The 13,031-nt window shown below is 31.8% G+C and overlaps 2 protein-coding genes across 2 annotated transcripts in view; both read left to right on the top strand.

Moving 5' to 3' along the window:
* Window positions 1–3,368, top strand: part of LOC107468500 (MADS-box protein SVP-like) — a 6,674-nt gene extending 3,306 nt beyond the window's left edge. Inside the window, exons 4-9 of the mRNA XM_016087808.3 lie at window positions 884–945; window positions 1,203–1,302; window positions 1,403–1,444; window positions 1,970–2,008; window positions 2,201–2,298; window positions 3,120–3,368. Coding sequence (XP_015943294.1) covers window positions 884–945; window positions 1,203–1,302; window positions 1,403–1,444; window positions 1,970–2,008; window positions 2,201–2,298; window positions 3,120–3,138 — 360 coding nt within the window. The 3' untranslated portion in view covers window positions 3,139–3,368. The remainder of the gene's footprint in view (window positions 1–883; window positions 946–1,202; window positions 1,303–1,402; window positions 1,445–1,969; window positions 2,009–2,200; window positions 2,299–3,119) is intronic.
* Window positions 3,369–5,253: 1,885 nt separating this feature from the next.
* LOC107468640 (probable ubiquitin-like-specific protease 2A) lies at window positions 5,254–12,907 on the top strand. The gene is given in 16 exon segments (XM_016087963.3): window positions 5,254–5,595; window positions 5,678–5,934; window positions 6,016–6,109; window positions 6,195–6,244; window positions 6,883–7,080; window positions 7,151–7,226; window positions 8,145–8,253; window positions 8,720–8,794; window positions 9,128–9,259; window positions 9,660–9,860; window positions 9,943–9,998; window positions 10,073–10,166; window positions 10,706–10,804; window positions 10,806–10,893; window positions 10,983–11,357; window positions 11,968–12,907. Coding segments are annotated over 16 exon segments (2,700 nt in total). The 5' UTR covers window positions 5,254–5,402; the 3' UTR covers window positions 12,571–12,907.
* The last annotated feature ends 124 nt before the right edge of the window (window positions 12,908–13,031 follow it).

The following is a 13,031-nucleotide window of genomic DNA, read 5'->3' as shown; positions in this document are numbered from 1 at the left end:
TATTATTTTGAAAAAGAACTAATAAAATTTTATTATTTATATATATAATTATATTGATAAAATAATATAAAATTCTAACTAAATTAATATTAAATATTAGAGGAGTTAATTTGACTTTTAATTTTAAATTATTATTTATGATATATAATTTTACAAATATTTTTATAAAATTTAAAACAAGATAAAATTAGAACTAACATTGAAGATATTCTGAGATTCTCCTTTTCCACTTTTCTCAAATGGAAACAACAGAACAAACTACAAAGGATTGGATTCTTATATGAAGTGATAAGGTGGATCAAATGAGAAATGAGATTTAATTATTTTAAATTTAGTAGTATACTTTATACATAAGGAAAGTTATAACTTATAACTGTTGTTATGATTATTATTAGTGTTTTATTTGAGAATAAGATAAATTAAGTTTCTAATATTCTAACTCGAAGACAAATAAAATTTTTACTAATAAAAAAATAAAAATGTCATTTATTTATTTTTTAAAATTTTAAAATATTTAAGTTTTTCTTAAAGAATTTATTTGTCTTTATATATTTTAAACAGAAGGACTTAAATATTTCGTATTTTAAAATGTAAGGGATATTTTTGTATTTTTAATTAGTTAAGAATTTATTTATCTTTAAATTAAAAAGTTAGAGATCTATTTATTATTTTTTCGTTTTATTTTCATATGTTATAAATCTTTTCATTTTGAAGAAACTAAAACTAAAAAGAACAATTTTTTTTTCTTATTTTGGTCATGTGTAATTAAATTTAAATTTTTAAGATGTGTAATTTAATTCATTTTAAAAAATTTTTACTCAATTATTTTATATCTTGTTAGAGAATGCATGCCTCACCAAATATTATATGCATATATATTTAGCTTGAGAAGGACACCTACTACCTGAAGTGCAAGGAACTCACAGATAAGACTATTGGACTCAGGTGCAAACACATTGTGGCTACATTATTCATAATAGTTCAATTATTGAATTAATTATTTTTTAGTCAATATTAATTAATTTTTTGAAATTATATTTTTATTTAAATTTTAAATTCTAAGAACTGTGATGAGATAAAAGGAAAGACAATTGGCTATGATTGCATTCTCCAAAATAAGGCCAAAAATGATAAAATACAATGTTGTACAACATTAATTAATTCCTTAATTTTTTGCACTTTATTATATTTATTCTTGACAGGCACTTGAATGGAGAGGAGCTGCAAGGATTGAAAATTCATGAACTACAAAAACTAGAGAGAGTGTTAGAAAAGGGTTTGGCTCGTGTTTCAAAAGAAAAGGTTATTTCTCTGATCAATTTTGGATATGCATTTTTGGTTTAGATTTGGATTATATGCTATATGTTACGTAACATTTAATCTTCATATTTTTTGTTTCCAGGATCAAAGAAATCTTAAAGATATTATTGAGATGAAGAAAAGGGTAAGGCTATATGTGTCTGAGTTTAATTATTGACTTAACTTTTATCGTTAATTAATATCAATCAATATTTTTTCAATATTTTTATTTTAAATTTTAAATTATAAATAAAAGATCTTATTATTTTAAATTTTATATCCTAACTCTAAATTCTTTAAAAAATATGATTAAACAAATAATTTTATAATAAAAAATTGGTTAATATTACCCAAATAAAAATTGGTTCTCTATATTTATTCATAAAAAAAATATGAGATTTAAAGCAAATGCTTCTATATATAAGTTAATTCTGTAATAAATATTTACATGTATTATGTAAAGTTGATAATTAAAAATTATTATTAGTTAACAATTTAATTAAACCTATCAAATTATTTAATAATTCTCAATTATCAACTTTCCGTAATTACAATTACATGTGAGTGTTCGGTCCAATTCTACATATAAATTATAGCAAAGCATCACTCACCCTCGTAATTGATTCCATCACCACTCTTATTATGATATCCAAAATTATTGTTCATGCAGGGACTTCAAATGGTGCAAGACAACCATCGACTGAAAAAGGTAACTGGTTTAAAAAATGTTTGTGTTATTTAAAAACTTGTAAAATTAGGAGAGTGTGAAACACGTTGAAGAGAATAAAAGTATTTTAAGTGTTTTGAACGCTGTTCTTTAATATTTGACAATTTTTTTTTTCTTAGAATTTTTAGATAAATAAATATTAAGGAATCAATCAGAATGTGTGTTTTCTTTTAGATGAGAAGTCAAGCAAACAGCCAAGGGCAATCATCAAAGTCAAACTCTGTTGAAGAGTCAGATAACCGTGATCATGATGCTCCTAATCTCAACTTGGGGTTAGTTATGTCCAATAATTGGTTTACTTATTTTACAGTAATTTATTAATTTATTTAATATTAATTTGGACTGTTTTTTAGTAAAAAGGTACTTTTTTTTATAAAATATTTTTATTTAATTTAAAATTTATTTGGATATGACTTTAAAAAAATATTTTTATTAAAAAATCATTAATTTTTTTTAAAAACTAGCAATATCTTATTAAAAATTAATAAAATACGTTTTAATATTTAATTTTTTTTAAATATAAAATAATTTTTATCTCTTAAAAAAAGATTTTTTTAAAAAATAAACAAATATTTTTTTTTAAAAGTCAATTCAAACTGAACCTTAATTCTATCTTTATTTGAAGGTGTAAACTCAGTCGACTTCGTATGAAGTTGATAACTGAGAGCCGTTAGATGATTTAACTGATTTAATTAAATTTTCATTTAATAATTATCAACTATCAACTTCACATAAAATCTACTGTACATGAGTTCACCTTATTTAAAAAGCAAAAATAACTTCTTATTGTCATTGTTAGTTATTCTGTTGGAGTGTAGTTAAGCACGTGTATTTCACTTCACTCTTAGTAAGTAGTTAGTTAGATAACAGTTTAGCGCGTATATATTATTTTATACAGTTAGTTTAATCAATTAGTGATGAATCGTTTTTCATTACGGAGACAATAATTTAAAATTATTTTATTTAATTTAATATTTAAATAATTTTGTTTATGAAATACTCATAATTATACATTTATTATACCTAATATTAGGTATTTATTTTTGCGAGTTAAAAGAAGCTCATCCATAATTTCAATTATAATTTGTTGCAGGCTTCCAATGTTCGAATGAAATGAAACCGTAAAAAGTTAATTTGGGAGAAGCGCAGTTGTGTTCTCTTTCATTATTAGCTCAAATAATATCCTTATTAGTAGTAAGTAGTAGTATCTATAATTGTAAGTATATAATAATGGTGAATGATGATAGATACATATGGTTCTTATATTATCGATGATCACCAAAGATACTGTTACCTAGCATAACAGGTTAATAATAAATTAATAACCATCTGACATGAGATGTCGACGCCAAAACAATACAATCTAATATTATTTAGATTCCTGTATTTATAAGCTTCTGTAATAATTGATATTTTGCGTAATAAATGGTGCATATAATTATCATGTCACACTTGCATTAACCTTGATTCCTTTGGTGCAATTTCCTCTGTTTTTGCTTCGTAATATATATTCTTAGCCCTTGAATATTTTACATAGAATGATATAAGCTACAATTGTAAAGGACATGCAACATGCATGGTTATAGGCTTATAGCCAAAAGGTAACGATAAACCATTACAAGGTGCGTTATCCACTTCATAATACACCGTAACTAATATTTTGATTGTTCTATAAATTAATTTATTCAACCTTAAATTGTATTTAATTTAATGTGTTCTCTCAAGTCTCAACCTACTCTCCCTTAGCCTAAATGATTCTATATGCATTATACACCATTTAAAATAATAACGGTGAATAATGTTATACATCTAACTTTTTTATTAATTGTGTAAAAGCCAAAAGGTTTAATCTTATTATTAGTTACCAAAATAACTTTAGGTTTTTTGATTCATTGGTACTCAAAATAAGAGATATTATGTATTGAAATTGAGTGCTGACTTTTGTTTGATTATGAAATATTTAAATATGGTAGCAAATATCATGACAAAGATAATCTCATCATGTAGAGCTTTCTTTTCTTTGTGAGTAATTTAAGAATAGTCTTAAACAGTACAATTCTTCTATTTAAACAGTTCTTTTGTTTTTTTGTTTTTTTATTTATTTATTTAAGTCACCAAAAAAATTTTTTTTATTAATAAAATTTAATCAAGTTGGTCTATAATGACAAAAATTAATTATAAATAATATTATTTTAAGTCTTATTATTTATTTTGGTTGAATTTAAAAATATATTATTACTCAATAATGGTCAGTACTAATTACTAGTCCAAAATGTTAGTACTATTTTCTTGTGCTATAGCAAAAAATGGCACACCAGTATTTACAGTGTAGATGATCTTGGTTCCAAGATTGGGACATATTAGTTCGGACTCGAAGTGGTCTGGGTCTAATCCGAGAAAGGAGAATGAAACTTGAAAGAATACTTAAATAAGACTGGCCCATAGTTTGGGTCACCTAGATCTCGTCTTGTGAGCATGCATTTCTCAAAATTAGGGTACATATTAGTCCTGTAATCTCTGTTCCATTCTCTTTTTTGGGTCGTCTTCTTCTCTTCTCTAATTATTTTGTTTTTTGGTTTTTCACAGTATCTCCCAATCCGACAAGTTAAGAACTAATTCGTCGCGGTAATTCTGAACACTTGTTTAAGCAGACTAGTGAGTTAACTATTAGACCAACTCAACTTGGTTAGGTTATCAAGTTTTTACCTGCTATAATTGTGGTCCAAATATGTATAAGTTTCATCGGATCTAGAGTCGGATTAAAGTTAAAAAATATATCCGGTATATATTTAGGGCAAGAGTTGGACTAAGACGAACTAGGTTCCACTTGACCCATATACACCTTACCAAAATAACTATTTTAGTGTACATCTAGTATGATTGATAGTTGACAAATAATTAACCATAAGTGACAAAATAGATAATAATTAAATTTTATTAAATTAAAAAGAATTTTCTTTTATTTATAAAAACCAATAACTCATAATTTGACTTGCGAAATTTTAACTATCATTGTCACTATTATCACGGATTTTTATTTTATTTTCCATCCTTTTTTAAAAAAAAAAATCTTTAGTTTTTACCTAAAATTTGAATTCAACACCATAAGAAAAATGACAGAAAAGAAAATGACTTTTAAGTTTTAAATAAAAGGAGAAGAAAAGAAAAGAAAAAAAAAGAAGAAGAAGAAGGAAAGAAGGCTTTCAGGGGAAGGAGAAAAGAAAAAAAGGAAAAGAAAAGAAAAAAATTGGAAAAATTAAAAAAGACAAATGACTGAAAAGAGAAATGCTTCCCCAAATTCAAACACAGCGCAAAACCCTCCTTTAGTTTTCATTTTCTCTCTCCTCGACTCGGTCCCACTCAGTGAACTCGCTCCATGACTCGTCGCACGCGATCATCGTCTTCTTCCGCAGCTTCAAGCAGCAAATTCGATGTGTTCGAGTTCGGCGGAGATGACGAGCACATCGAGAATGCTTCTAGCCGCATCCTCAGCAAGTTCTCGAACCCTAGAGACACTCGTTCTCGCGATCGCACTTCCCCCGTTACCAAATACAATTTCCTCCAAACCTGTGAGTCTCACTCACTCTTCCTCGTTTCACTGTCCAGTGTTATTCTTAACCTTCTTGTTCTGTGATTTCCGGTTCCATGCAGTTGCGCGTGGTTCCGAATTTCCGCCATCCAGAGACGTCGCCGTTGATCCCATTGTGTTGTCTGAATCCGACGATGAAGCCAAATTCTCCACGGAGAAGCCTCTCCTCAAGCCGTTACAGGAGGTTGATGATGATGGTGATGATGATCGACGCACGTGCGCTAATTCGTGTTCAAGTGACGTGGCACTGCGAGACTCTGCAGATGATGAAGTTATCCCTGGCTTTGCCAGCGTTGTGGATTGCTGCACTGACTCGAAAGTAATCACTTAAATTGTTCTATCTCTTTTCATGAGAATCGTTTATGTGTGTTTCGTGATCGTTTATTTGATCGTGTTTCAGAATCATTCACTTGGCGTCAATTTAGAGGAGGATGATGATGACGGCAGTCAAATAAGTTCTTCTTCTTCAAGTGGAAATTCTTCAGAAGAGGAGGGTAACTTTTGCTTTCTTAGAGTCACTGGTTGTCGCAATTTTGGTTCTGGTTTGCTGATTATTTGAATTTATTCTTGTGATTTCAGTTTCCTTAGAGGACAAGGTAGTGGGGTATGGTGCTGCCGATTGTGAAATTGTAAGTGTGTTCTTCATTTTTGTGTAATTGATTGCTTCATTAATCAAAATGTCAGGTTCAGAAGGAAAAATAAAGATTAAAATTTGCTCTCATTTCTTCACCTCTCTTCCTTTAGAGGATAAAAATGAAACAATGGGAGTATGTTAGTAACTAGTAGTCTTAAGCCTTAAACAATAGGAGTTGGGAAAACAACACTTTAGTTTTCTAGAAGAATTGAAGGGTTAAAAAAAAGGGATATGGGATTGATGTTAGGAATGATATCGTTGGTCTTAATATTAATGGAAGTGAATTCTCTCGATTGCAAAATCCTCTGGACCTTGTCAAGTATGGATTATTACCCTTGAAGATAGTATTACCTGAAATTATATTGAAAGCCAGAATCTCTTGGTTTTTACCCTTTAGGAGCGCTAACACTACAATACCTATGGTTAGCTTATGCTAATTTAGCCAACTCAGTCTTCCTGGCAAAAGTAATGTGTCCTGAACTGGAAATATTTTTTATTTAATTGTATCTGCTTCAAAGTGAAATATTATATGCTTAATCTTGTTCTTCATGGTATTTTATGTTGATTTCTTGTTTTTGTTTAGTGTTTGTTAGAATTAGGTATCTTGGGTTAATGGTTGCATTTTATGTGCAGGATGGCATCAAAGAGGTGGTTAATGTCTCTCCTGATTTTATTCTTTATGAAGATTTATACTCCACCGGTTCCCAGATAATATTCTCGAGTAGCTACATAAAACTTAGATGCTCTACAATCAATGGAACTGGGGGAACTTTTAAAATGGAGTGGGCAACAGAGGATATTATGAAAATTGAATCATGTTGGGTTGGAAAGGTAAGTTACATACTTATTGATTATTTTTCGCTTAATCTCTGGCAAATTGATCATGTTGTATTCTGTGTAGGTTGAAACAGTCATGATCAAGCTTCTCCTTAAATCGAAAAATTCTAGTGAAGCTGGAAACACAGATCAAAATCCAGGTATCACTATTTTGTAATCAGTTATTTGGCTATTATTTGCAATAATGTCAACAAAAAATTGATGAACAGTATTTTCTGTATTCTTCAGTGAATATTGCTTTTTATTTGGTTAAATCTTTGCTGATCTAACCTTCAAGCAAGTTATTAGATGATTTGGTCTTTCAGAAGTTTGTTATGTTTGAAGGTTTGGATTTTTTAGTGAATTTAGCCTTTGGTTCCAGGTTTTTCAAGGCCATAGTGCACACAGATGTTTCTTGGATACAAGCTTTTAGAGGTTAAATTCCTTGAGGTTGGATGATATTGTCGTCCAAAAATAGTCTACCCAGTTTTTGTTTTAAACTCCATCTTTTAAAAATGGCTGTAGTAGCTTGCTCCTACCAACCATATCATGGGGTGGTTTGAAGCACTTGTCATTTAAAGTAATTTTTACTAGAAGGCGGGAAAACAAATAATGAGGACATGGGAGGGGAAGAAGCCACATGGAAAAAACAAATTGTATAATGTTTCACATTACACATGTACCACAACCCTCAAGAAATCCATGAAGGGAAACAAGAGATAGATCTGTTTTATTTGGTTATGTAAGCCATAAAGCATCCTTATTTGAAAAGAATATGTAACTTTACTGAGGATGTTTACTCCATATATCTCTTTGACTTAATGACTTCAAAACCTTAAGCTGCTAATTGCAATTGCCTTGGTGACTAATGAGCAAAATATATGACCAGTCTCAGTGGATGCTTGTTGTATTTGATGTTTTATTTTCTACTAGAACCTTTCATATCCAGGAAAAGAAAATTGACGGAATATTTGCTGATTTTAGGGGGTTTTTTGACATAATTATCTTTTTATAATGCAGACAGTCATACCTATATATATTATTCTTAACGTCCATGATCTTCCCTACAATTCATGCAGGGGTCAAACTGTTGAAATTTGCTGTTTATGATCCATCTTGGGCCAAGATAGAACAGTCTATCAAATTACTAGATACAAGATATATGGATTTATGGAGTACTACTTTTGAGTAAGTTTGTTGCGTTACCCTTGAGGAGAAGTTTGCTGTTCATTAGTGCAGTGTTGTTTGCTTTTACAGTCCTATCTATATATTTGTCTGGATAGAAGAAAGTATGCAAATTCTCCTGTTATCTCTAACGAAGGAGATGAAAATAAAATCTGCAAGTGTTGCTACATCATACTTTCTTCCCGTACCAATGTATGATTAAACAGGACAGTCATTTTCAAGTGAGGTGGATTTCATGGATTTTCATGCATGTCTATTTCATGTGTCTCATACCATGGAGTTTTAATTTTTTTGCCATGACAAGATGAATTTAGTTTTAGCTTTAGTTTTTTCTGTGTTTATGTTCTGACACCCCCCCCCTTTCTTAACATCCCCAATACACACACACATTATTCTTTGAAAATTTTTATTATTTTTGTTTGTTTTGCCTTTGATACACAAGTTTGTATTATATTTTGTTTCCATGCAGCAATGATATAGATAACAATGAAAATACTTCATTGGGGCAGGATAGCTTTTTCCCCCAGAAGCATTATTTTCCCAAGTAAGTCAAATAGACATTTGCCCTATATGCTTGATAGTATTTGAGTCTCTTCATTCATGTCTAAAGAGTTCAATCCTTGTTGGCCATGTGCATGACCCCAATTATTTCCTTGAATGGGATTTGAGAGATATAGGCATATGGCTATTATGGAGCATGCATTAATTGTTAATCACTTTTAGGTTGCGTTCTAAGCCTGATTTAGCATATCACTGCATGAACCATGGTCTGAGATTTAAAATCTTGACTTGCATTTATTTTTGTTTGCTTTTTTCGGCAATGGTGATGATGATTTTTTAGAGCAATGACTTGACTTTTACTGTAATATCACTGCAGTTTTGAAGAGGCTTTTGATGAAGTTATTTTTCCAAAGGGGGAACCTGATGCTGTTTCTATTAGTAAGAGAGATGTCGAGCTTTTACAGCCAGAGACATTCATTAATGATACTATCATTGACTTTTATATTAAGTAAGCATGATAACAGATATTGTAACTGTTGCTATAATTTTAATGACTATGTACTGCTTGTATTATTCAGAAATTGGTTTTCTCCCCCTCTCTGTCATTTGTACATGCATATGTGTTATCTCTGTATCTCATCAGTTACCCAGGGAAGTAAGGAGGCCAAATCTTTGTAAGAGTGAGCAATATGTATGCCCATGTTGTAATTCTTGCACCTTCAATAATAGATTTTCAGACAAGCAAAGTTTGGTTTGATAGGTTAAGACATTTGGCCTCTATTTCATGTGAAACTCTTGTATAGTGACTCCTCTGTTTTACCACCTTGAATAATGATTTTTACATCTTATTATGAACAGTATTTCATCATAATTACCTGATGAACTGGCATTTGTTTAATATTATTTAGGTATTTGAAAAATAAAATGCCTCCCAATGAACAAGACAGGTTTCACTTTTTCAATAGCTTCTTCTTTCGGAAGCTTGCTGATTTAGACAGAGATCCATCAAGTGCTTGTGATGGTAAAGCAGCATTTCAACGCGTTCGCAAATGGACAAGGAAACTGAACCTTTTTGAGAAGGATTATATCTTTATTCCTGTTAACTACAGGTGAGAGGCTTATAGATGTGCCTTGCTTGCCCTTTTGGAATTTGCTGCATCCTAATAAGAATTGCTCGTGTCTTGATGACAGTCTTCACTGGAGTTTGATTGTCATTTGTCATCCTGGTGAAGTGATAAGCTTCAAAGGCAAGATATCTTATCTTTGAGTGTTTGTTCTTTGTTTTCTTTGGATATCATTCATTTTATTTACTTTCTTGCAGATGAAGATATAAAAGAATCTTCCAAAGTACCTTGTATTTTGCACATGGATTCCCTGAAAGGAAGTCATAAGGGTCTGAAGAATGTTTTCCAAAGGTAACATGTTGAGAACGGAATCAATGGATACTTCTGTTTTCTGATTTTTGGCTGCTTTCTGAAGTTGCTTTTGAAATTTTTCAAATTTCCGGTAGAAATCAATATATTGGGGGATGTGGTCAAGGAATGGATGCTCTTTTTTTTGGGATAAATCATGTAATGGAGCCTTAAATATCAGTGAAAAAATATACTTTTATGGAAATCAGACTGATCTAGGAATTAGGATAGCTTCAAGGTGAGTTACACCTTGGTATAAATCATTTCCAATATATTTACACCAACTGTATGACAAAATTGTGGAAGACCTATCTAAGAGAAATATTTCCATTAGTGGAAAGGAAACTAAATCAGTCACATTTTATTTTATTTTATTTCACAGAAGGAGAAAAAAATGCGGAAGTGGGGTCTGTATCAGACAATCACCAAATAGATTTAGTTGAAAGGAAATCAAGTGAAAACTTGCATAGTAGATATCTCATTCTTCTATTGCAGCCTAAATCCCTAATTCTGGCAGTGTTTTATTTGTTGTGTAATGGCAGTTACCTTGGTGAAGAATGGAAAGAAAGGCACCATGATGTGGAGGATGAAGTTTTCTCAAAATTTTTGCAGATGCGATTTGTCTCACTAGAGGTGTATTCTCTTCTTTCTCCTCCATTATGTGGAATGTTTTCTCTCAGAGGCTCCGGTCAACTTCAACCCATTTAAGACTACAAAGATCTCCAACTTCGTGAGTTACTTCCCATTTACGAGTTGCTAATTTTTAATGGTTTGGACATTCTGACTTGTACTCAGTTAAATTCTTCTTTCCATTTTCAGTTGACGAGTAATTGGTTCCCTCCAATGGAGGCATCTCTGAAACGATCTTATATACATAATTTGATTCATGATATTTTTTATGATAATTTGTTGAAATCGCCTCCTGATGATTGCCTTGACAAAGCTCTGCCTGAAGTTCCTGGCATTGCCAACCACAAAGAAGCAGGTTCCCCCCTGGGGAACTGTTGTCTACCTATTTGGCATGCAAGAAGTCCTTCAGTTTCCCGTCCTGGACATGTGACTGAGATTCAGTCCCCAGAACCTGGACTTGGACTTGCTTTTGAGGACTCACAAGGGCCAGTTCTGAATTCAAATTTTCCTAGTTGTCTGCAGATGTCACCTTGTTGTCGGGGAGGCTTCTTGTCACCAATAGAGGTAAAATATTATTTTTTGCTGAGTTGATTACAGCGATAATTTTATAGGCCAAATCTGTGGGCCTGCCTTAAATGCATATCTGGGATCTTGGTCTTGTTTAATATTTCTATATGCTTTCACATCGAGAAAAGCAAGTGGATAACTGGAAATCAAACTGCATCCTACAAGTATCTCACATTTCTTCTAATCAGTCTCGAAAATAGTGTCAGGAAACAAAAATTGCATTTTGTGTTACAAAGCTCTTAACTTTAGGAATTGCATTTATATGAAGATTTATATGAAGCTGTAGATGTTCATTAAATACCTTGATCATTTCCATACTGATAAATCCTTGAATTGTGTTATTCGCATAAAGAATTCAACAATACTTTTCAAAGCATCCTTCTGTAGAAAGTTGCTATTGGATGGGTTAGTCCAACTGCCTAGCATGAAACTGAAGAAAATAAAATACTAAATTAGGTGATAAAGAATTATAGATATAAAATAATCTGCTTGGGGTGGTAAAGTTATGAGGAAATCAATAAGCCGCTTAAAGCAACTAGTGATGAGGCTTTCCTCAGTCACGTTTCTGGGCCAAATAAAGAACGTCACATGTCTTTCCTTGATGCAGGAAACTGGAGAATCTGTGGAGGAAACTACTACATTAGACGGAGAAGATTCTGTGGCAGCCATATTGACACCTGATCTCCCATCCACGTCATACATCAGCAAAGATAATAAAGTACCAGGAACAACATTGCAGGGGCTCTCTGTGGATTTGGTGGAAGATGTTGGAGGTCATACATCTCATGCATTCTGCTGTAACACATTGGAGACCGGATCGTATGAAGACCAGCCTCGGAGGAAAACTGAAGGGCATAATGTTCCATACAACACCGATGCAATTGAGTACTTATCGACCTCTAGTGAGGAAATGGAAGATCTTTTTGTCCAGGATTCTCAAGAAGAAAATGAAGGGGATGATGCCAATGAGAGAGTGAAATATTGTACAAAATTACGGGGGAATATGAATTCAGTAATTCGTCAAATTTTACTTCCAGGGAAGAGCATGAGTCTTGCAGACGATACTCTGGGTAGTGAAAAATTGGTGCTTGACGCTGATTCCGATGAACAAGATGCCAAAAGGCAGAAGGTAGTCATGAATGTGCGTGATCAAAGACGAAGGTTCACAAGAAGCATGTCAAAAAAAGCACGTGTGATATCTTGTGAATAGTGATAGTAGCATTAGGATGGTTATGGGCAAGCATTCATATTGAAAGCAGTAGAGAAATGGGGTAGAGCTTTTGTCGTATATAAATTACATTATGGAAAAGTAAGCTTATTTCCATAAACTCCCCCAGGTCGCCTCATGTTTTCGTGCAGGTTGCTTCTCTATTTTGGGAGGGTTAGCTTTGAGTCTTTGACAGTCCAGCCACTCAGAAGAAACTGTAAATAATAGTAGTATTGTTGGTTTTGGGTGACTAATAATAGTATTCTATGTGTAAATATCGATCTCCTTATATAGAACATAAAAATAACTTTGGGAAAGTCTTGATTTTCAGGCTAAGTAATTAGAGTTTCAAGTGTTCTGAATTTTTTTTTTGGTTGAACAAGCGAGTTCAACACAATAAAGGGGAACGACGACAGAGTCTCAAACAAAGTCCGAAACACCAATATCCAATGAAATAAAACCTG

The sequence above is a fragment of the Arachis duranensis genome, chromosome 10 (genome assembly GCF_000817695.3).
Source record: "Arachis duranensis cultivar V14167 chromosome 10, aradu.V14167.gnm2.J7QH, whole genome shotgun sequence".
Classification (NCBI taxonomy): domain Eukaryota; kingdom Viridiplantae; phylum Streptophyta; class Magnoliopsida; order Fabales; family Fabaceae; genus Arachis; species Arachis duranensis.
Note: the sequence above shows the minus strand (reverse complement) of the source record. Positions and strands in the feature narration are given on the sequence as shown.